The following is a 25,576-nucleotide window of genomic DNA, read 5'->3' on the forward strand; positions in this document are numbered from 1 at the left end:
GGTAATCTTTGCTCAGAATGAGGTGCACTGCATCAGAGTTAGTCCTCTGTGTTCAACTCTTCTTTCTGCGCTGTCTCAAGGGAGGCAACAGTTTGCATACAGAGCCAGCAAGGCTTGCTTGGAGAATTCCAAGAGATTTGTGCAGAAACCCCATGAATAAAACAGCATCAGAAAGACATCTGTGACCCTGGAGGTAGTAATGGTACTGGTGGTGGTGGTGGTATGTGTGCGCACGTGTGTGTGTGTGTGTGTGTGTGTGAGTGTGAGTGAATTTAATTTTTGTTGTTCTGTTCAGTATACCTTTTAGTTAGTTGGCAGAAGAAAATGTCTGAGCAACCTCTGTTAATGTGCCCCTCCCCCAGCCATCATTCTAGCGTGGCAGCCTATTTGTACAGGTTTGAGAATAGATGCTTTCAGTTCTGAACTACTGAGCTGGGAGCTGTTTCATCGCTCTTTACTCCCCATTGTGCAATGCTAGTATGCAGAGCTCACCAACTTAAAAGAGGAACTTGGTGCTTATTTCCATAGGTAGAAGGGATCTCGATGGAACTTCTGATGTTTGGGAAATCATAACATACACTCGAAAACCTGGGAAGAGTTTTACATACTTCTAGTATTATTGCTGAAATTATGGTGATGACACTCAAGGAGGGACCAGCTTGAAGAATAACTGTATAAACCAACTATTATAAATAGTAATAACAGCAAACTTTTACTAAGCACTTACTATATGTCAGGCTCTACACTAGGGTTTCTAGGCCAAACAATGCTTTGTTGTGGGGGCTGTCCTGTGCATTGTAGGAAGTTCAATAGCATCCTTGGTTTGTACCCATTAGATGCCAATTGCATTTCCCTTCAGTCCTGAAGTTATGACAACCAAAACTGTCTCCAAATGTCCCATGGGGTACAAAATCACCCCCAATGAGAGCTTAGCTCTATGCTAAGCATTTTCTGTAAAATATATTTTAAACTTCCTAATAAACCTTTTAGGTAGGTGCTCCACAAATAAATAAAACAGAGATAATCACCCTGGCTCAAGCAAAAACAAAAATGAAAAAACAAAGTAAAATTTGCCTTAGACGACGTAGCATAGCTACTGTGGATTAGAATTTGGCTCCTAGTTTTTCAGTATGGTGCCAGTATGATGTGGTCTTTTGAAGTCTGTCAGTGAGGAGTGTGGGTGAGAAGCCTGTCTTCAAACAATGCAATACCAATGCTCACAGTTCAAATAAAAACAAAATAAATGGATAAAGTCTAGTTTTCATCACTGACCATGTATATGTGGTTTCCCCAATTTCTCATAGAACACAAGCCACACATTTGCCATTAAACACTCGAAGAACACTTCAGAATCAGACACCACAACTAAGCTGCTCTCATTGTAACTTTAAGAAAAGTTGTAACCAAGAAGGGCTGGTAGATTCATAATGCAATTTGCCAGTTTCCATTTTGGCATTAAGCACTGAAGATCTTTTAAAAATTAATTCTTATTTCATCGAATCTAAGACAACACTGATTACAGACACACCACTATATTTTGTATCACTAAGAAAGAAAACAGGGCTGTTAATTAAATCACGACACTCCTGTATGTGCGGCCCATCCTCGCCTCAAAAGTGTTGAACTATGAGCAAGACCTGCATTTCAGCGCTGATGGGAGCATTCATTATGGGTGAATAATGAAGTGTGACTGTCATTCTAATCTGATCATTTATTTTCTTTATTTCTGATCTTTATTTTTTAAAAAAATACCTTTCTATAGGAATAGGGTAAGTTTAAAAAACTTTACTCTGGAATGCTTTTGTATTGTAGGAATTCCAAGTCTTCATATTTATCAATCTGATTCAAGAATCTGATGAGTTTTGTCTTAAAATTTCAGGGGCATCCCTTAGTTCTTGATCAAAAACACAGCTAAACAAATTGAACATAAATTTTTGAGGGAAAAAAAAAAAAACCTTTAAGACTTTATTGAGGCTACCCTCCTGCCCCACCAAAAAATACACCTTATTTCCTTTACAAATTCAAGATTTCAAAAGATGTAGAAATGAAACATTCCGTTTTAAACCTCAAAACACCAATTTTGGGGTAGAGGCTGAAGGTCGGCATGGCTACAGCAATCTCTTGTCCTAATATTCTACATGTCTTATTATCATCAGACAGTTTGACACGATGAGAAATTGCACTAATTATTCTTCCTACCTTGGAGACAGGATAACTGGACTATATAGCTACCAGCAGAAAACAGAAGGACCAGATATAAAATCTTCCAAATATTGTTGCAAAGGACAATCATTACTCTTGCTTAATATCACTGCCTTCGGGATACTGCTGTTTACCACCCAATCATGGGTAAGCCAATAATCTTTAATGATGCAGATCGTCTATCTCCATCCACCATTGGGTCTGATTATTTGCAGGTACACTTCTAAATTGTACAAATCGAATTTTACCCATGCAGCACCCCATCTTGCCTGCTTTTATAATTCATTTCTACAAATCAAACCAGGACATTATAAAGCTGGCCACAGACCATTACATAACTGTGTTTACTTGCATTTTCTACAAAGGTGACTTGACTTTTCGAAGCAATGTTTTGAACAGGTGCAGTTTTTTTTTTTTCTGGGGAGGCATTCTGATAATCCTATTACCTTATGTTCACAAAACCCCCCAGGGTTTAAATCTAATCATCCCAGCTTTGTAAGCAATTTTAGGCTTCCCATCAAGATCACATGATGCTGGATTAAAACTCACTCTGTGTTTACCAATAAAGAACAAAAGATTTTTTTTAATTGTCTTTTGTTGTGAATAAATTGGCCTTTAAAATGAGCATCATTTACATGCTCTGAACTTAATATTCAGGGGGAACATAAATAGTTAAGTGGAGGCCGAGGAACACAAAGAAAAATAACAGAGCATGAACGTCTACAGGAGGACAAGCTAATTAGTGTGGTATCATAAATAATGTTAGTTGCAGGCTTTGACATGAATCGAACAGCTCCAAAAATGAAAGGGCCGGAAGCTAACAGATGACAATGGTCACTTACAGAAACCATGAGGAAGGATGACCCAGTATGAAATATTGTCTTGAATGTGCTCCCTTAAGGAAGCCAGAGGAGGAACTAGCTCTGGCTGGGTACAGATTCTTTGATTATTCAATGAAAACAAACACACAAACACAAACCCATGTTTCATTATGATAAAGGCCTCCAGAGGGATGAGGCTACCGTGCTGGGGAATGGTGCACCACCGTTTACATTTCTGTGACACGGAATATGGCGGGAGGAATGGACGACCATGATGCCAGCTCAGAGCAGTTAAGAAAAATTCAGGTTTCTGGAGGAATTTTCCATTAGTCATGTTGAAATGGAGGATTCCCAGATCCTCCCCATGTTAACATAGCTGTGTTCCCGGCTCTGGAAGAATCAATTCTAGACAGGTGCTGCCCACCTTGAACCTAGTTTCCCACCAATTCTCAAGAGTTATCTGCATGATGCTTCACTACATGGAAGCACCGGAAATTCAGCAAACTTCATGGAATCAGATCAATGGAGAGAAGGATCAGCGTTAAATACAGAATATTTTAAAAGAAATTGTGCCTCATTACTTTGAAGTTAGCACCTTCCACCAGGCTGAGAAAATGTACAAGTGTGGAGTCATGAGATTACTCTAAGGACTAGCTATGAATGGCTTTAGTTCACATACCCAGTGTTTATAGGTAAAGAGAAGCTTTTAAAGTTCCTGTTTCAAATTCAACAGGGAAACTCTCACAGAGTTCCTGACTAGCTTAGGAAATGTTTAGAATTAGGGGAGTCTAATTGTAATCTGTATCTTGGGTACTCACCTTCTCTTCCCCATCTCATACACACATCACACTCATCCAAACAAAATATTACTCTTGAGAGTCTATTAGAGTCAAGACCCCTGCAAAGCACTTGGCATTCATTACTGCATTAAATCTTCATAAGAACCATATGAAGTAGGCTCAGTGAGGTTAAACAAATCACCCCAGGTCACACGGCTAGAAAATGACAGAGAACTCTCCCTTCTGTCCCCCACCTCTGTTGTAAACAAGGAAATGGGCAGAGAAATATTTTCTAATACTTTCTACAGACAGCCCTTTCTTCGAGAACATCCAAGGTAAATTCAGACTCACTCCCTGCCAGGTGACTACGGTCAGCGTTAGTACAATCTGAATTAGTGGTTTTCTACGTGGTGATTAATAATGCAATACCATCAGTGAAGCATTGAGGGGCCCTCTGTGCTAGGTCTGACACCAAGTACCTCTTAGAATTCACGCTCAGAACCATCGAATTATAGATATTTTCCAAAGCTCCCAGGGCTGAAGGCACTTGCCCAAGGTTGCACAGTTAGTAAGTATTCTGACTATTTAGGTAAAGATTCCTCCCTCCCGGTCCCCGAGCTGCCCTCTGTAAAACCAAGACCATGCAGAGAAACACAAGTGAACACGCTGGTGTCAGCCGCGTGGCCGCAGGTAAGGAAGCAGTCGGGAGAGGAGAAGCAATGCTCACCTGACTCCAAGCGCCAGCCTTCCATTTAGGGCATCTTCCTCCTCGGCACTTTCTGTGCCCATGTGGCTTAGGAAGGTGTTTACAGTAATCACTCTCTAAATGGCTTCCATCTTTTGCCATGCAGTAAACATTTCGTTGTTTATGCCCTCGACCACAAGAGACAGAACACTGCAATATAAAGCAATGGCAAGGTTGTTGTTGTTTTTTAATCACATGGAGTTTGATAAAAAAAAAAAAACCGGCGTTGTGAGATGTTAAGACAATGCCTAACAAGTTACCATTCCCTCTTTTACAGCACCACTTTGGATTGTATTTCAAGGCTCAATAGGGAAGAAAGATGGCATTGGGGAAAAAAATGTCCATGGCATTATAGTAGCAACTCTGTACGGCATTTTGGCTCACTCAACGGTGTGAGTAAATCCTGATAATTTAGCCAAAAAAAAAAAAAAAAGCTTATGAACCTGAAATTACCATGAAATTCTGATTTAAGGAAGTCCTAACTATGAAATAGTAAGATATTTCTTTAACAGAATGCCTTGTGATTGAGATAAAGGTGCACAAGTAAACGATTTAAGGAAACTCTTCAACCATTTTCCAGAGGAAAAGCTCTCGTTTCCCCAGGCCATCGGGAAAAGGTGAAAAAGGCACGTTAGAAACGGAAAGGTAAGCTAGCAGGTAAGTCCGTGCCAATTTCGGGAGGGAGGCATTACCTTTCAACTTTGATCTGCAGGTTCACTGAACTGTTTTAAATGTGACCTTGTCTGACCACATCTAAGAAACTTGACTTTGATTTCAGATTAGGTTTCTTAGGAAGGTTTAGGAATCAAAGTGCCCATGGAATCAGGACAAAAATTTGATATGACAGCTTCTTGTAGAACAGGCAAGAGGCCGGCCCCAGTGAGTGCACCCAGAAATGCAACGTCCATTGCCTCATTAGCGATTACAGAAGCCATTACCACTTGGATCCTAAGCTGCTGGCTCGGGTTTTCAAGACACATTATTTCCCAATATAACGTTCTTGCTTTTTAGAGGGAAATGAGTTTAAGAATGAAGAACAAAATGTGAAAACGCAATGAAAACAGATTTCAAGTGTCACTTCCTTCTATTCAATATTTTTTATATCCCCCATTAACTTTGTGATTTTTGTTAACTTAAATTACCAGCGTGCCCTTTTATGCCTAATATATAAATAGCACCATGTAAAACATGTAGCCTAATATTAATTCAACCACTATTACCAAGCGTGCTCAAAGTTACACCATTCATAAATGTGCCCCAGATGTTTTTCTAGTAGAGACAAACCATTATAAAAACTTCAATAGTAGCTGATAGGGAAATTTAAAATATATACATTAATACATTTGGCTTTAACCTTTTCACTTTAGGAGGTAGAAACAGCGCTGTTTTCATTTGAACTCTCATCTTATGAATATTATGATGTGGCGTAGTCATTGTGAAAATCTTAATAGAGTTTACAGTATGGAAGGAAAGAGCCCAATTTGAATATCTATACCAAAATAAAAATATCCATCATTCAACCTAAAGTGTTTTGATGTATATAAAGACTTTGGGATATAATTATAAAAGGCTTTTAGAATGAGGTTCCTAGATGTATCCTACAAATCTCTGAGAGTGGTCTAATGACTTGCACACAGATAATCCCTACTATGAGTGACCAATTTTAATATTTTAAAATGTTACTTTGACAAGAAGATAATATAAGGGCACAATTAGAATGTAGGATGAGCTCATTTGTTTATTAAACTTTTTTTTTTTTTGAGACAGAGTCTTGCTCTGTCACCCTGGGTAGAGTGCAGTGGCGTCATCGTAGCTAACTGCAACTTCAGACTCCTAGGCTCAAGCGATCCTCTTGCCTCAATCTCCCAAGTGTCTGAGACTACAGGCGTGCACCACCACACCTGGCTTATTTTTCTATTTTTAATAGAGACAGGGTCTCGCTCTTGCTCAGGCTCATCTTGAACTCCTGAGTTCAAGCAATCCTCCCACCTCAGCCTCCCAGAGTGCTAATACTACAGACATGAGCCAGCATGCCCAGCCTGTTTATTCAACATTCATTGAGCACCTACTATGTTCCAGAAATTATACAAAATACTAGGAATATAGTGGTGAACAAAACTCTCATAGTCTCTGCCCTCGTGAAGCTTACAGATCAGTGAGGGAAACTGACATTAATTAAATGATGACAAAAATAGACTGGGTGGGGTGGCTCACGCCTGTAATCCTAGCACTTTGGGAGGCCAAGGCAGGAGGATAGCTTGAGTCCAGGAGTTGGAGGTTGTGGTGAGCTGTGATATTGCACTCCCGCACTCTAGTCTGGGTGACAGAGCAAGAACCTGCCTCTTAAAAAAATATGTGTGTGTGTATACACACACACACACACACACACACACACACACACACAATGATTATTCATTGAGATGAGTCCTATGAAACAAACAGGCTGGAATGGTTTCATTCCAGGAAGAGGGCTCCCTGAGACAGGCATTCCCTGGGGTCAGACCAGAAGAGCTCACAGGCCATAATAATGAGTTTGGATTTCATTCTGCACGAGACGGAAAATCACAGAAGAGTTTTAAGTTAAAGTAAGACATGGTCTGAATTTTGTTTCAAAAGTTTAGTAGCGTGCAGATTGCATGGGAACAAGAAAACTCAGGAAGCTGTGATATTTGTCTAAGCAAGAGGCAGTAGTGGTTTGGGTTAGGGTGCAGAACATCTGGGTCAGTGAAGTTTTGGTGGGTTTAAGGCTTGTATTGTGGTTTTAGGTAGAAACGACAGTTCAGCTGTGGGGTGGAGAGGAAAGGGTAATACCAGGGATGACTTTTTAGGTTTCTGGTTTGGGCAACTGGACAGATGGTCCTAACACTTACAGAGATGGGGAAGACTGGAAGAAACAGCACTGGGAATCAAAGATATATTTATTGCTAGGAAATGGGTTGGACTTAAAGAGTATGGAATCACGGGTGGTAACGCTTGCTTGATTAGGAGGAAGAAACATGGCTGTCTTAGAGTAATCAAATCAACAAGGGAAGACTTAAAGTAAGTCTATCTGTAGGGACAGTCATTTCCATACACAAACAGTCCAAACAAGCAGTCCCTTAATATGGAGAGCAAAAAGAGAGTTGATGGAAATACTAATTTAGTAATCAGCCATGGTCATTAGAAGATACAGCTTAAAAGTAGGCAATTTATAGAGGCAGAATTAGAAAAGGCACAACACATTTATTATATGCCAGACACTGCCTAAAGACTTTATATACATTATCTCATTTAATCACCCAATAACCCAGTGAAACTCGATAATAGAGACAGGTACTATTATTGGAGACAACTGGTCTTTACAAAATGGCCTAACCACAATACTTTATGTACTGCTTCCGACGTGAGTCCAGCACAAGTGGATACATATCTGTTGGGAACAATAACAGCATAATGAAAAATAGTTAAATTATTGACAACCTCACTGATAATTTATCTGAGGTGCAACCAACATCTGTCGTTAATGAAATGAAGTAATTTTTCAATATGATGCCTTAAAATCTTTTAGATATCTTTTTAATATCTGGATTAGCTGCATCCTACCCATTCCTATGTGTATTTTTCTTATGTGGGGACTTGAATGAGATTGACTTGGAAAAAAGAATGCAAAACTTTAGCATGACTCACCGCACATACTATTTGCCCAATATTGTTAAAATCTAAAAGCGATTAGGAAATTCTCAAGGTATCTAATCTGATAGTAAACACTCTTCATTTAATGCTAACTTACCAATGAAGAAAAGCAGCTGCTCAAATCTAACAGGTTTATTAATGGATCTATTATGACTTCATCAAGGAGCTGTCATTTTGACAATCAAATAAACACAAGCTTCAGCTTTTATATTCTAAGGGAAATTTCCGTCTGATCTTTTCCAGTCTTTTCCCAGGCATTAACTTTTACATCAACGTGCGTCACTGAGATATAATAGTTAAATTTAGTGCGTCACCTAGTACATGTTATTTATTGGCTACGTATCTGAGAGTTCTTGCTCTCGGGAACGTTTAATTCCTTAAATTTGCAGCTGAAGTAGCCTCCTAGTTTGCCAATAGGACTCTTTTCTCTTGAGGAAAAAAAACCAACTTGTGTAAGAGAATGATTTTTCTCCCAACTTTGAGCAAGACTCTCAAACAATGTAATCTCTGCTTGTTACTTAGAAACGCCAAGGTCAGCATCCCAAGTGTGTGGGCTTTCAGGCTTTTGTTTCTGTGAGGCCGTTTGAAGGGGATGTTGGAATGTGGAGCTTTGTTCAGATGTTGTGTTAACACTTTCCACTGACTAAGGTCTAAGAGTTTAAAATCCTTGCATTTCAACTCATCTGGTGGAAACAAAAGTCAAAGACGTGGGCAGTCTGTTCTTAACCTCTGCTGAAGTCCTGCTCTCTCTCTCTAGCAGTTCTGGATATGGTGCAGGTGGATTTGGGTCTGGTTTGCTTTTCCTGGTTTTAGGGGTACCCTGCATCAATCCTCTCACTCATACTGAGGGGCATGTTCTCTCAGCCACCGAGAAACCAGCAAACAACCCTGTTGTGTCTGTTTAGATGAGAAGGGCTACAGACCTAAAAAGAATAAGATCCCCAGGGTTGCTGAGGCTGCCGAGGACCTGGACATCCAGATGAAGATGGAGTTCCACATCTGGTAAAGATACCGTAAGGAATCAAGAAGGAACAAGAAGGGGAAGCTGGAGGTCAGGGATGCACCTGGAATCTGGCCAGAAGGAAGCTTCTGGGTGGGGCTGGAAGATGCTGGGGCTTAGAGAAAGCACTGGAGGGGGAGGGGTGGGGACCAGGGCGCCTGAGCAGCAGCAGATGTTGCATACGTGTGAGTTAACGGATGGTCCGGAGGAGGCAGCCCTACCACAGTGTCTGGGCACAGTTCTGCGTAGCAAGGTGATCTCCATCTCCAAGCCATCTGTGCAGATGAGATTCTGTACATACGAAATGTGCAGTGGGGGATGCTGATCAACTAGTCCACATTTCCAACCACAGGACTGGCTGACAGCAGGTTAGAAATAACCAGGTCTGAAAGGCTAAGAATCGTGTCATATACTGGAACCCATTACCAAGTTAAGGCAAGACTCTTCTGATCTAAGCGTTTTTGACAACCAGGTAGATAATCATCACTCTGAGACAGGTGGGCGAAGTTCTGTTTTGAGATGGGAGACTGTTAATTACTCTTCAAGGCCTTTCCCCTGTGATTCTACAGAATACGCAAATAACATTTAAATCACTTCGTTTAAAAAATATTCTGTTGTATCTTTTCATAACAACAAGCTCTTCTTGATTCTGCTCTTATTTTGACTTTATTTAACAAAGCATAAAGTCAAACTTTATCAGGAAAATACGTTATCAGAGAGGATGCAATGCTTATGCCCAAGGTTCAGGACTGCCCTTGCCAATTATAGTGACAAATGAAGCAAATATCGCATGAGCGTCACACCATTGGGAAAGGCAACAACTGTTCCACCAGAAAAAGAACGGACATGCAAGGATAGAGGTTGAGAGACCTAGTTTCAAATGTTGTTCAATAGAAGGCCTAGAAGACCTGTGGGCTTGTCACCTAGAAAAAATATAGTAGCTGCAACTCACCCATGTTTATTTACTGCTTTCCACTCTGTAGCCAGTCAGCAAATATTTATGGAAATGAATGAACATATGAAAGCTATCGCCATCACAGGAGAAGTGTACTATAAACTATGTGTCATGTTTTCATACAGGTTGGAAAGAAAGAACCACCTGGGATCTGACTCACAGTGCTAATGCTGAACTAATTTGGCACAAGTTATTCAGATTCACAAAGGCCACCCCAACGGCACTCTTTCAGTTTCACAGAACTTCTGAAAATCACAGCAGGCGTTTTCACCATGTTCTTACTGTGAGCAGGATGCTGGGTTGAAGAACACTGGTTTCTCTCATTTAATCCCAAAAGCAGCCTGGTGGCTCAGGTACCATTGGTATTCCTTTGTACAGATAAGGAGACTGAGGGTCAAAGAGGGGACATCCCTTGCCCAGGGTCACAGAGCCAGGAAGCCGTAGAGTTAGGCTAAGAAGATAGCACGTCTGTCTCCAGAACCACCATTCTATTCCTTACGCTACCCTGGAAGGAGGGCTTGGTTAAGACAACAGGCTGCTCACCTCCACTAACCCACGGTGACAGGAGAAAGCAAGGACCTCAAGAAATGTCTCTTCAGACTGTTTTAGAGTCCTCTGATTCCTCAGTTTCCCAGAGAGTGGCTATGCAATGTTAATATTTCTGACTTGGATACTTTTTTCACAACGCCTTTAGCACCTTGGGAAGAAAGATACGACAAAAAGCAAACATCCAACCCCATCAATAAAGGGCCACACTTCCCCTTAACTGAAGTCACATTCTGCTTTTCTCTTAGTCATCTTTTGAGGGTTTATTAACCCTTTGGGGCCTGCCTGATGCCACGTAGCGAGTTATCAATTCTGTTGACCGGCGAATGGCTCTTTGCATGGTCAAGAACGGAAGGCTGCAGGTTGTTGATTCTGGCCTGCCATTCACCAAGGGAAAATAATCTCTGGAAAGTCTGAGCTGTAGAGCATCACAAAGATTATTCAGTCCACCTGTTTATTTCACAAATTCAAGACTAGAGAAAAGGAGACGTGGCACGCTCAAAGTCCCACAGCAAGGAAGGAGTAGATGCGGGCTTGGGAGGTTTTTGTCCCTAGCAGAGAATGCTATTTGGCGCCGATCACGCTGGCGGTTTGTGGTCAGGTTCTGGTGTTCTGCATATTACTCAGGAACCACAGCTAACCAGACACCCTGATTCTTTCCATTCCAAACTGGGCATGCTCACATAGAGCTAGCATGATGGGCAAGGAACAGCCAAGGCAGGCACAGATTCTGCACCTGTGGCTTTGAGGGATTGCCAACACCAACACAAATAAGAATGAGTCTAACAACCTCTTGTTCCAAGGCACCAGTTAAGATCAAATTCCAAGGGGAGCTTGTGCCTGGGGGCCAACACAAGAAACAACAGCTGGCTGCAGGAGGTGCTTGTCTTCGCTTTGCTCTAAAATGTAGCACGTTTGGGAGTCAGACAGACCTGTGCTGGAATCCTATCTGCCATTGTACCACGGTGCCACTGGGAGGCAAGTGACTTAACCTCTCTCAGCTCAGATTTGTTGTCTATAAGATAGGACAATAGCAATATCTATACCCAATAGAGTTGGTGTTACGATTAAATGACACGATGCATACAAAACTCTCTGTATTTTGACCCGATAGCATGAAAATAATACATGTTTTAACCATCACTACTATGACTGCTTCTACTCAGCAAAGTCTTTTAGAATATCTCCTAACATGAGTTGAAAAGGTGAGTATTTTTAAAAATATGTGTTAACTAATAGACTCTAAGATTAACATTCTAATGCAGGCATTGATGGGTAAAGGTGGGACTTTGGCAAAATCTCACACCTGTGCATCAGTGAAGTGCTTTCTTTTCCAAAGGTCACAGAGAAATCCAGAGCAGACATCAGTGTTGAAGATTCCTTCTGCAGTGCCCCTTTCTCTCTTAGAGACTACGACTTATTCACCTGGTGTCTTCTCACCAAAGTAAGGAGAGGAAAGACGCCATATCTGAATGCCACGTCTCTCGTCTACTCCGTCGTTCCCTGCTCATCCTCACTGTCTCAAGAACTACTGACATTTCTCATTTGTTTTTGTGATGCCATTTCTTTAATGGCCCGAGACACAGAATTGTCAGGGATGACCATTCGGGAATACACAGTCACTCGCTTCCCTGCCGTGCCCTGCCTGGCTGTGGGAGTTGTCACAGTTCTTTGTGAAAAAAGCGTATCTCCTTATTGGCAACATGAACCCATTTAGGGGGGTTTTATGGGGCTTCTCACAAGACGAGAATGGCTCGGAGCAGGGGCAACAGGAAGCAAAATATTGAGGAGGAAGGGAAAGAAAGCTCTACCAGGAAACAAGGGCTGTGACTTCAGGCCGTAAAGCCAGTGTTGACAGGCCTGCCTGATGGCTGTTTGCGTCTGGGACCACCCTGGCACTTATTACCATGCAAAGGAGCTGAGAGCCTTTGAGATTGGCAGGGAACACCAAAGAAGAAAGCGGATGTAGGAGTCATGGTCATTGCAGCCACAGCCGGATGGGGCATTAGGCCGCCCTCCCATCCCCACTGCACCCCCAGCACCCCCAGCCTTTGCAATGCTACAAAGGTCTAAGAAAAGGAACTAAGACTCACACGTCAACTCCTGGAGCACGCTTGAAGGCTGCTGTCAATAGGAGAGCCAAGTAGGTGGCCCTGCAGACGCCCAGCAAGGGAGATGGCAGGGCCAGCAAACGAGGGGAGACAGGGAGAGGGGCTCGTGCCCTCCACCCCTGTTACCACAGGAATCACAGGGCAGAGGGCTCTCCAGCTGCACCCCCATCTCACAATGGAACAGCATCATAGTAGAGGGGGAAAATAAATCTTAACATTAAATATAGCGGCATATGACATTAGTTATGCAAACCAAATTGAGGTTCTTCTTGTTCTCTAAGAGTGTAAATATTACACTTTTTCTCCCTATCAACAAAGAAACAAAAACCAAGGGAACCTGCAAATGCAGCAGCTGCTGAATTCTCCTGTGGCCATATCCAGGGGTGCCCAGGAATCTGAGGCACATCACCAGGTCCTGTTACCCTTTATGTACCCTTAGATCCCCACTTCCCAAGTGCATTGTCTGTTTTTGTAGGACTTCTTTTCCCTTTCAAGGTTATACCCAGTGATTATTTGTAACCTGACTTCAGCAGAATAACAATGGTGGCATTTTTCAGGAAAGAGGTGAAGACAGTGAAAGAACCCACCCTGAGCCTGCTGCAGGATGATTTATGAAACCAGTCCGGAAGACGGGGAGGGTGGTGGGGGAGATGTTTGTTCCAGGATCCCTGTTCTCAGCTGTTCCAAAGGTGAGTGAAGAAGTGTCTGAGTAAGTTATTGATGGAAAAGTTATGGCTGGTAGGAACAGTGACCAAAGTTTCCTGGTACTCTGAAGGTGGGCTGTGATGGAGGGCCCTAGCTGGAGGGTTCGTGGCTACCTGGAAATGTCGGTCTGCCAGCGGACAGATGACACTGCTGGGGCAGACTTGCTTGACATGACTTATGTGACGGCCACAGGCTGTTAGTTAGGGACGGGCCTGGGAAGCTTAAGCCACCTTTGGGACCGCTTCTGTAGAAAAGCAATCCATGCAGCCTGTCTCTGGACTCTCATGTACCTAACCAGTGTCCACCCCTTGAACCTTGTCCTCTTCCCAAAGAAGCTATCTATGTGTCAATCAGTCATTTACAAGACACCAGGACAGAGTGCATTTAATTGCCTTATCCAGTCTTGTTTTCTCTGCCCGGCTGGCCCTTCCTCCTTGAGCTCGGTGTGAAAGGAGCGTCTGTCCAGGCTAGCATGCCAAATATACCACACTGCAAAATTTACAACCTTTTGGGGAAGCGGTTTATATAATCAATTTGCTTTTGGGTGGATATTAATATCAAGCCCAGAACTGACATGTATATACTTATATCTGAGCCTGTATCCAGAGAAATGTATGTCAGTAGGAGGGAAAAAAGGTCATTTCAACCATTATTGAATTAGATGCTCATCCTCCAATTTTGCACTGCTCTATCAGGAGTTCAGACACAGACAGTCACTCTCAATATACATTATTCAAGTCCTCTGTGGCTTTTCTCATCGCCTGTTCCTGCCTACCTTTTGGTAAAGAAACGGCTCAAAAGTACCAGTACGAAAGGACAAGATGAGAAGAAATAAAAATCAGCTAAAATGTAAATGGCTTACAACATGGAAGACTTGGCATTTAAAGTGGATAAAATTGTGTTTGATGGTTTTCCGCAAATTTAAACGATTCTTACACTACTCTGAGGTGTATTCAAATGGAAATGGAAGGATTAAGGCAAAAGAGTGTGGGAGTTATGGACACAATTTGGGGACCAGTCAGACCTGGTTTGACCAGTACTATCTCTTCCTTTGCCATCTTCTGCAAGGTGCTTAACCACTGCAAGCATCTATTTCCAATTCTGCCCAACAGAGATGGAAATCATGGTGAATACACATCTCAAACTTAACATGTTCAAAACAGAAGTCCTGATCTTCCTCCACAAATCTGTTCTTCCCACAGACTTCCCAATTTCAATTGATGGAAACCATTCTTTCATTTGTCCAGTCCAAAAACCTTGGAGTCATTTTGAGTCCATTCTTTCTCTTGTACCCCACATCCAAACTCTCAGCTATCCTCCAGCACTACCTTTTTGGGGTTTCTTTTTTTTTTTTTTTTTTTTGGACACAGGGTTTCACTCTGTCACCCAGGCTGGAGTGCAGTGGTGTCATCAGAGGTGTCACTGCAGCCTCAAACTTCCAGGCTCAAGTGATCTTCCTGCCTCAGTCTCCAGAGCAGTTGGACTACAGGTACATGCAACCATCCCTGGCTAATTTTTTCTATTTGTAGTAGAGACGGGGTCTTGCTTTTGCTCAGGCTGGTCTTGAACTCCTGACCTCAAGTGATCCCCCTGCCTTGGCCTCCCAGAGTGTGAGGATTACATGTATGAGCCACTGTGTCCGGCAACATTACCTTAAAGATCCATCAGAATCCTACCACTTCTCACCACCTCTCCTGTGACCACTGTCATCTGAGCCACTGCCGTCTCCCATCTGAGTTCTGCAATGGCCTCCTAATGGTCTCCCTGCTCCCTACAATGCTCCTCCCATAGCCTCCCCTGAATTCAGAAGCCAGAGTCATCCTTTTAAAACAAATTCTTGTTCCTACTCAAGCCCTACCACCATCACCACCTTCACTGTCAGTGGCTTCCTATTTCACTCAAAGCAAAAGCAAAGATCCTTCCAATGGTCTAACCCTCTCCTTTGCCCCACAAGCTATATCAGCTTCACCTGTAATTACCTGTCCTACTATTGTAGCCACACTGGCCGCTTTGCCATTGCTAAGACATGGCTGGCACACTCCTGTGTTCGAGTCTTAACCTGCAATACCCTTCTCCAGGATACGCACATGGCTTGTATTTTATATTTTCCCCTAGCATTGCTCAAATGTCACCTATTTAATGGAGGCTTCCCCAAACCTCCTTAAAATTACAGTTCCCGCCCCCTCTTCCATGCTATTCCCTATCCCTCTTCCCTACTTTATTTTTATCTATGGCACTTATCATCTTCTTTCATAATACATATTTTACTTTTTTTGTTTTGTTTGTTATTTATAATTTCTTCCCATTTTCCACTAGAGTATAAGCTTGATGAGTTCAAGGGTTTTTGTGTTTTGTTCACTCCTATATCCATAGTGCCTAGAACAGTGCCTGGTTTATGGAAAACACTGAAACATTTATGGAATGTACAAATGAATGCATGAAAGAGTGAATAAATAATATCCAAAAGAACCCAGAGCCGCTTATCTCACAAGAATATTTAAGGATTAGGTAAACATTCTGCACAATGCTCAGTTTATTGTCAGAACCAAATAAATAACTATTGCTCTCTCTTATCTCTTGTGTCCATTCAGTCCAAAACTGGCCAAGTACTCTTGTGGTTTAATATTTAATTCATTGCTACGTAACTAAATACTGCACAAGGGACATCTAAGGGGAAGTTTATCTGAGAATACAAGACAAGCAGACAGCAGGCAGAAGCCCAGAGCTCAGAATGCTTCACTGTCCTGCAAACATAAGACTAACTTTGAAAGTTCAGCTCTGAGCCATGGACACCACCATATACCATGAGTGCCATATCCTATAGTTTCTCCTCCCCAAAGATGCCACCTTAGAGTGCACTTTTGTCATATGGAAAAACATAGACATACAGACTGAAAATAGAATACAAAGAAACGCAACGGACAAGAGTGGATTCTATCAAGGCCGAGTATTTTTTAATCTCCATTCTGCCTGGAAACATCTAAAAGCAAAAACTGAACTCTCACACTTGTTTCAAAACAATGTGTCTCAGTTTATCCTGACCTGATTTTTTTTTTTTTAAGTTTTCTTTCATTTAGAAAAAGGCTCTCAAAGTATAGGATATCCAGGATTATAAAATCAACATCAAACCCAAGATTTTGTAACTAGAGTGAACTCAGTAGAACAAAATCTGGCCATGCGCCTGCACACTCTCTATAGCCAGCTACCACCAAGACTCTCTCTTATGTGGAGTACTTGTTACCCAAATATTAGCACCAGGCTATGTCCAGAAAGACCTAATGTTCTTAGCTCAGCAGGACCTTTCCTTATGGATGTACTAATCCTCATTGTTCTAGGACACTGTAAATGTCCTGGGGGAAGCCTACCTATCTCAGAGCTCCGGTCTGAGATTGCTGGGTGACCAAGTCCAATTCTGAGTTTCTTTGAAAGCCAAGTAAGTGTAAAAATGTCCTATTCAAAAATGAAAATATTCAGCTACCTCTGACTTGTGATAAGCATAATAAACAAAACTAGGAATCTGGCTAAAAACCCATGGGAAACATTCAGATCCCAAGGACTCAGCTTTGGGGACTTTTACAAAGCAGAGGAGGCTAAACCAGTTTCCATCCGGGCAAGGGCTTGTTTCTTTTATGTGTCCCCAATGAAAATGAGTGTTTCTAGAAGTTTTGAAAGCCTCCCCCAAAAAGGCAGCAGGAAAAAATGGGGCTTTGGATTCCATCAGGTCTGGATCCAAGAATTCCCGATTGTATGATGTTGGAAAACTTGTTTAACTTCCCTGCGTCTCAGTTTTCCTAGCTGCACAATGGACATCATAAAATCCACTTTGCAGGGATTATATGAGGATTAGCAACGATGCATTCAAAGCATCTGGTCCAGGCTGTGGCTCACAACAGATGTTCAATAAATGGGGGCCTTTGTTATTATTTTCCACTTCCAGTCAAATCCATCTGGCTGATTGCAGATGAGCACCTTTATGTGCCACATCAGGAAATGTAAGACAATCAATTGGTCATCAATTGATGACTGTGAAATGCAGAAATTCCTGCAATCAAAGAAGTGAGCTTTCCATGGTGGCTGTGTGTTCTCATTTATTTAGGGAAGATTTGCAGGTGCTCAATTTATAGCCTAGAATCACTGGTAAGATTATATTTAGGCAAAATTCAAAATTCAGTTTCTAATTTTAAAGGGCTTTTGACATAGTCCATTGGAAATTTAACATTCTAATTAATTCTGGAAAGTGGCACCCACTGCCTCATGAAGAACCAAGATCTCTTCTACATTGGGTATAATAGGTCTGTTTTTTAAATAAACATTTCTGTGGTCTTCCATCAAATAAAGTTTGAGCACTGTGGGGAAAATCCAATGTTTCATTAGAGCTTAGGTCCCACCATAAAACTTCTGAGGTTGATGACAGTGTCTTGGGTTCACCTTGTTTGCCTTTCCTCTACTGATAGATTTCTTCTCCAGTGGAAAGCTTTGGAGTCACTCTTAGTGTTTATGGCCATTGTTAGTGATCTTTTTAAAAGAAAAGAATTGAGATTGATTTTCCTTCGAGGACTGAGAGATACATCATCTAAAATGTTCTCCGGCCCTGTGATCTCAGGGTTGCACCTGCCATTCTGAGTGTATATATGTGTGTGTCTGTGTGGCATGGAGGTTGGGCTTGGTAAATATACAGCATTTGCCATCTTGGGACGCAGGAAAGATTTGCAATGTGGAAAAGAGGAGGTATGGAGAGGTAGGACTTCTGGGAAAGAAAGTTTCTACGTACAGAAAAACCAAGTTAAAAGCCACACATCTGTAAAAACCAATCCATCACCTATGTATAGTTTCTTCTCATGGGTTAAAAAAACAACAACTTAGCGGATGGGGAAATAATTGATTGTGAAAACATGATCTCTACAACGTGACAATTTGTCTTCCTTGGGAGGAGGAAGAGGACAATTTTATAACCTCAAAGATTTCTCTGACTTAAAAAACAGGGATTTCGTATCAAACATGTTTGGGAAATGCTGCAGACTCTATCCACCTAATGCCCCAAGAATATGGAAAGTGAAATTCTGCTGTGAAAAATCCATAGAACTACCAGGGATCGCTTTTGCCCCCAGGGGACATCTGGCAGTGTCAGAAGACATTTGGTTGTCACAACTGAGAGGGTACGCTATTGGCATCTAGTGGGAAGAGGCCAAGGATGCTGAAAAATACCCTACAATACCCAAAACCGTCCCCCATGACAAAGAATTATCTGGTCCCAAATGTCTATAGAGCCAAGGTTGGGAAACCCTGCTTTATACCTATTCACTATCCAGGTACCTCTGTCTCATCCCTAATCAGAAATTGCCAGATAAAAGGCTCTCTAGAATTAATCCTACTTTTAGAAGAGTTCTCAAAAGAGAAACCCACTCCACTTGGACACTCAAGTCCGCACAATTCCTAGACATTGCTGGACTACTACTTATGAGACAATTCTGTCATCACTGAGGGAAGCTCTGTTTGAAACATGAAATTAGAAGGAACCTACACGTATGAACTATCAGTGCTACTGGAATAATCCTAACGTTATGAACATGTTGAGGAGTAACCCTCATTTTCTTAGAAATGTCCATCCACATTTATGCCATTTTTTCCAAAGTCCATCACTGTTTCTGAAGTTGCCATGTGGAATTTCTATTGATCATTTCGGGCCCACTGGTACACATTTATAGTATCTGTCCCCTCTTTCCACGTCCACCCCGCCCCAACATGAGTGATGCTGCTTGTTGGTTTGCAAACTCACAATGTGGTGGGACAAGTGTGAGACCTTGCATTTTCACCTAATCCTTGAAAACCTTGTTTGGATTTGGCTGCCCTTGGTGGCTTCCTGGGATGTCAAAGACATTCTATGGGAAATTCAACTCTCCAGGACAAGAGCTTTTTCTAACTGGTGCCATCCCACAGGGCTTGCAGCTATGACTTTCAACTTTCACCTCTGAATGTGACTCCTCCCTCTCCTCACCAGAGGTACCCACACTGGCACTATTTCCAGATTTGGGGTGAGACACCTCTTTGAGGTTGGGGGCTGTGCTGTGCATTGTAGGATGCTTAGCAGCATCCCTGGCCTCCCCACACTAGATGCCAGTAGCCCCTCCATCTCCATTTGGAACAACCACAACCGTCTCCAGACATTGCCTAATGTCCACAGGGGGGAAATATCACCTCCTGATTGAGAACCACTGAATTATCCTAAGGTTCTCAGAAAGGCCTTCAGCAAGTTTTCAAAACTGAATTGATTTCAATTGACTTGGTGGTGGCGAAGCACACAGACCCTCTCTGTGGATGGCAGCTGTAAAGGGCCTGCCGAACATCGCTGTGACAGCGTCAGGGGCTGAGGCTGGACAGGTTGCGAAGCCCTGGTCTGTGCAAAGCGTGACGTGTACAACATGAAATCAATTCCCACGCACAACAATGAACAATGAACAAACACGCTCTTCTGGACGGCACTTCCTCCCTGACATCACGTCCGAGACCCTCCACCCGAAGGGGTTCCCGGGCACGTCACATCTGATTCAAAGACCACCAACGAGAAGGAAATAATGATCTCACTCCGAAAGGACAAAGAGCAACGCAGGAATAGGTGAGTTGGCTGGGCGAGGGCTTTTTATTAAACTCAAGAAAAACAAACAGCACACATTTTTTGGAAAAAAACTCTTTAGTTTTCAAAGGAATCTGGACTTTGGGTAGCAGTGGACAGAAAAAGGGGGAGTCTGCGTAAGGCCAGATATTTACTGGAATTTAGTGGCAAGATTTGCAAGAGAAGTTTGTGTTTCCCTGAGAAAAGGGAAGCAAAAAAGCACCATTCCCAGAGGCCTTTCCTTTCAGCTGCATGGGTGGAGGGGGTGGAGGGAGGAACAGAGAAGGAAACCAGGAAAGACAAAACCATGGAAAAAAGCCAAAGCAAAAGTAGGGAAGATTCTACTTCCGATGAGCTCTCAGTGCAGCACCCACTTTTTTTCATTATCATGTTATAGTGCAAATCTGAGATTAAAAACAGCTTCCTAAAATGTGCCAGAATGTTTAAATTTACAAAATCCACCCAGATCTACTCTTTACTTCCTTGTGAAGAAAAATATACACTCTGAACATATTTATGTTTCTTGAAGAAATTTAAAAAAATAACTTATTTCAAAAAATTTCCAACTTAGAGAAAAATTGTGACATCACAAAGTCCCTTATGCCCTCAGCCACCCCCAATCACCAATATTTCACCACATTTGCTCCTCCCATCTCTATATATACCATTATCATTTGGTCTTTGCCTGACCAGTTTGAAAGCAATTTATAGACATAAGGTCCCATCATCTCCAAAACTCTAGTTTCCTTGAATCAAGGACTCTCCTACATAAATACCATACACTTCTCCAAGCCACAGTATCATTATGGATACACTACCACTGAACAATCCTATGTCTTTAATGATGCCCTCCTACCAGTTAGCTCCTATTTCCATATTTCTAGACCAATGTGATAGGGAATTTAGCTCCTGAGTAGCTGAGCTCATTCACGCATTCGTTGATTTCGACATTGTTTATAGTATGCCTGCTTTGAGTAAGGTATCAAGCTTGAACTGTGGGCCTCACCAGCCCGAAGAAAATTAAGGTTCGGGGCAATGAAATAAATAATTTGGGAAACAATTTGCCCTTGAAATGTGGTGGCTGTGTCTACATTTCTTCCTCTATCCTAGATAAGATAAAGGAAGCAAGCTGACCCATTCTGTGTTTTCCCTGTTAAATTTCCCTTCTCTTCATCTTACCAATTTCTCAAACCATAACTACATTTTATCATTCACCTGGCACAGGGACTAAGGAATACAGTGGTGGTTGGGAGAATAAGGGGTGAAGAAAGGAAGAGAATGGAAGACCAGGACTCAAAGTGGCTAACTGTCCTACCGGTGGGGATGAATAAGACAGTGTTGCCGAAAGGAGAGTTCAACTCCTGCAGCTTGGTTTTAGCTCAAGAAATGGTCTGGAAGACCTTTCAATGCATTTAATGTGTTTTACTTCAACCACAGAATTACTAGTATGAGAGAATTTTTTAGTAAATTTTAATTTCATCATTTTTCATAATTCACTTGCAGTGCACAGCATCTTTCTACGACAAACCTCATCACCGCAAACATCTGCAAACTCCCATCTCTGACGAAATTTGATCTATGATCCTAATTATCTATATATTTATGGAATAAAGAAAACACTTTTATTACCTCAAGTTTTTCCATTTCTCTTTTGTATATTAAAAATGTCACAAGTATCACCCAATGTGTGCTTAATATTGGATGTGCTTTCCTCAAAATCTTCTAAAAATTCTAAACCTTGCTCTTTACCTGGTTTAATTTTAAAAGAAACAATTTTCTTATATTCATCCCCAATTTGCTTTCTCATTCCCTGAGCAAAATCTGTAAATGCCTCAGTTAATTCCAGAATGTTTCAAGCAGTTATCCTCTGGGATAACAAAAAAAATCTTAAAATTGTAGACATCCTCTTTCCACAGAGGTTACATTTCACAATTTCACAACTACATAGTGATATAAGGGGATTATATCTTGGATAAAACCAGTGGCTTGAAAGTCAGAAAATTCTGGGTTCGAATCCTGCTTCAGCCACTTGCCAGCTGTGTGACCTAGAATCAAGTAGTTAACTTTTCTGACGCTGCTGACGTCATCGCACAGAGAGGATTAACTTGGACAATGTGGGTGAACTGTGTAGCATAAAGTAAATACTCCAAAATGTAAGTGATCATTATAATAAAAATCAAAGTCCTCCCTGTAATTATGGGAGGAAACACATTGTGCTTTAAGTAGAGGAAATTAAGTAGAGGAAAATCAGCTCTTTTGTGGATAACTGAAGCTACAATATTAAATCATTCACTTTCAGAGATATTTCAGAAGAATGTGGCTTAGGGAGAATTATTTGAATTATTTCTCACTTTAGTGCTTAGACAGCCTGATACTGAGCATAACAGATTAACAAACATTTCTAAAAAACATACTACCTGCTGGATTATAGTGTAATTCAGGATGTTGCCCTAACGGGGGAAAGAAAAACACTTTGGCCACTGGAAAAGAGAACTGATGACATCATCAGTGAATGTGCAGTCAATGTTGTTGCATGCTTTAATTTGGGGGGGGGCGGTTAATATAGGGTATAAATGTGAATGAACCCATATGGGTTTTGTTAACACTGTAGAGGCTAAGTTTTGTGAAGTGACAACAATTACAGTGATGGAGGAGACATTGCCTCAATTCTGTTTCTTCTGATGTGTCTTTGAAACAGAGCCCTGCAAAGCTAATCTGCTCAACCTTCACCTACTGGGTTCAGTGACTATGAAAAGCTGCCTTCCCGAAACTTTTCCTTCAACGAAGGAACGATTTAGAAGCTTGGAAGCTTGGAAGCTTGGAAGTCAAGCTTCTATAAGGTGGCTACCTGGTGTTTTCTACTTTGGCCTTCTCCTAAAAAGCATCAATCAAGCCTTGCCCTTTCAACCCACTGAACATATAAACATGCTTTCTCCTTAACTGAACTTACTGCCACGATGAACTTGAACTCTGAGATGCACAAGAGGAGAGTTTGTTTTAACAGCTGCTTTTACAATGAAAGCCCTGGTTACTACTCTCAAGACAGCTGGTTCCTACAGGCTCTCTTTTCACTGTCTTCTGTTTTTTCTAATGCCCAGCTGTCAGGGAACACCCACCAAAGTTTTCCAAAACAAAGGCACAAAACACAAGAAGGCCAAGAGAATGCTAATCATTGGATGCAAGGGCATCCTACGCAGGGACTCCTTACGTGCTGACATCGGGTTTTTCTCCCCAATTTATTTTTATAAGTTTATTGATTCCTTGGCTAGTTTATTATTAATTGCTAAAGATGTCCTGGTGCCTGAAGTTGCCCTGTCCAATATGGTAGCCACTGGCTACAGGTGGCTATTTAAATGTAGAGTAAATAAAATTAAATAAAAAATACAATTTCCTTGTCATTTAACCACATTTCAAGTGCTCAATATTAGCCACATGTGGCTAGAGGCTTCCATGTTGGAAAGCAAAGAGAGAGAACATTTCCATCACTACCAATGACTGTTGGTCAAGGCACAACCTCTGTCTCATAAAAGAAAGGGGATGCAGATCTTGCTAAGAATGGTAGGTTTCTGGGTTCATCCAATATGAGTCATCTTCCATACTGCCCCATAGACATACTGCTCTTTTTATAAATTTTCTATTTTATAAATTTCTAGAAAGGGAAGTTGCGCTCATTAAACCCATTCATGACAACGATTCCACTTTAGAGGAAATAACAACAACAAGCAAAGAAGATGGTGTGGCAATCCACACATTCCAGATCTTTTAATTGGTATCATTAAATAAGAAAGGGGAAATGGACCCTCAGACTGTGGAAGCTGGGGACCCCAGCAGGGAGAAGGCAGAAAATCAGGTCCTCCACTGATCCTGGCTCTCAGACCACGGAACCCACCTTTGAGTTCTAATGTCACAATGAATAGAAGCATATTCCCTGATAGGTTTCTAAAAGTTCCATGCCATCAGCTAGGCAGTACTTATCACTGAAAATGACTGGGCAGTTGGACATTTAAAAGATAGGATTGCTAATTTACATGTATTGAACAAACACTATCAGCAACCATGAAGATATATACCCTAACAGCAATTTTTATTTTTGTGGGGGTGGTGGGGCTGCCAGGAAAAAACAAAGTATCAGGTCTTTAATTATAGGTATTTAGTTTTCTTGATTTAATACTAAAATTTCTCTTGCTCCATTAGAATGAATAGGTCTGACTTATTTATTGCTATATCCTTAGCACCTAGAACAGTGCCTGGCCCACAGTAGGCACTCAAAGAGTATTTGCTGAAAAATGAGTAACTTTTTTTTTAAAGGAATAACCCATAGTTTTTTACTCCTTCCCTCCCTCCAATAAAATAAATCATCCTCAACTGTCATCACTAATTGCCAGGATTCCCTCCTAGCCAATTATACTTGGACTCAAGTTCTACCTCCCACTCCACATTCCGAAGTTTCTATTCCTTTCAATTCCAGAAGGGCACCTCCATGACACAAGACAGGGAGAGGACCTACACTCCTCCTCAGAACCAATAACACTTCTACTCTACTCCTCCCCCTGTTTGGAATTTGTAAGCCCATAAAAATAGAAATCTGTCAAGCTACCATGAAATAGCTATCAGAAAGAAAGAATTGAGTCTTTCACAGGAAATCACTGTAAATACTGAAAAAAAAAATATTAAAAGCTTGCAAAACATTATCTCCAATGAAATAGATGCAGGCAAGTGTTTTGATTATTCTGAACACACTGGAGATGAATTCTACACTGAACTCAAGTAACCTTTGTAATTCCATATGTCATAAGATTTTGCTCCTCAAAAAACTCTTAGTTTTTATATTCCATACTGATATAGCCAAATAATGTGGCTCTTATTTCTTTTCTACAAGTGCTGGCAACATGTTTAAAACATGTCTTCATTTTAGTAAATACATTATGTATTAAAAACACATATGCATTTAATGTGATATTCCTTATAGTCAAAATCTCGATATCATCTTCCTAACATGGCTAAAATTGTATCTTTAAAATGAAAGAGAGGGATGTTTTACCATTCCCCAAACAGTTGTTTGACGTTTTTCATAATTGCTGGTTATGGGAATCTACCAATGACAGTAATGAGTTTGGATTTTCTGTTGTTGGAGTCAAATGGATGATGTCAAAATTAGCTAAACAATATTGAGGTTAGATAAAGTTTGAGTTTTATATCCTTTTGTGAATATAAAAAGGAGCCTAAAAATTGATTCTGAACATAGGCTGTTTTCTTTCTACCAAGGTAAGATTGATATAGTCAGTGCACTGACCCTGAGGTCATATCACTGCAGTAGATTATCACTTTGTCAAATGGGTTTTAAGAGCACCTCTCTCACGGGGTAGAACAAGAGCATTAATGTGATATGTGTTTGCTTAACTTGGCCTGGTACACAGCAAATACTCAGTA

General features: G+C 41.3%; 1 protein-coding gene across 1 annotated transcript in view; it reads right to left on the reverse strand.

The window, feature by feature from the left end:
• Positions 1–25,576, reverse strand: part of ADAMTS9 (ADAM metallopeptidase with thrombospondin type 1 motif 9) — a 156,428-nt gene that overhangs the window by 36,835 nt on the left and 94,017 nt on the right. Inside the window, exon 29 of the mRNA XM_069473779.1 lies at positions 4,530–4,697. Within this exon, the coding sequence (XP_069329880.1) occupies positions 4,530–4,697 (168 nt within the window). The remainder of the gene's footprint in view (positions 1–4,529; positions 4,698–25,576) is intronic.

This window comes from Eulemur rufifrons, chromosome 7, assembly GCF_041146395.1.
Source record: "Eulemur rufifrons isolate Redbay chromosome 7, OSU_ERuf_1, whole genome shotgun sequence".
NCBI classification, from domain to species: Eukaryota; Metazoa; Chordata; class Mammalia; order Primates; family Lemuridae; genus Eulemur; species Eulemur rufifrons.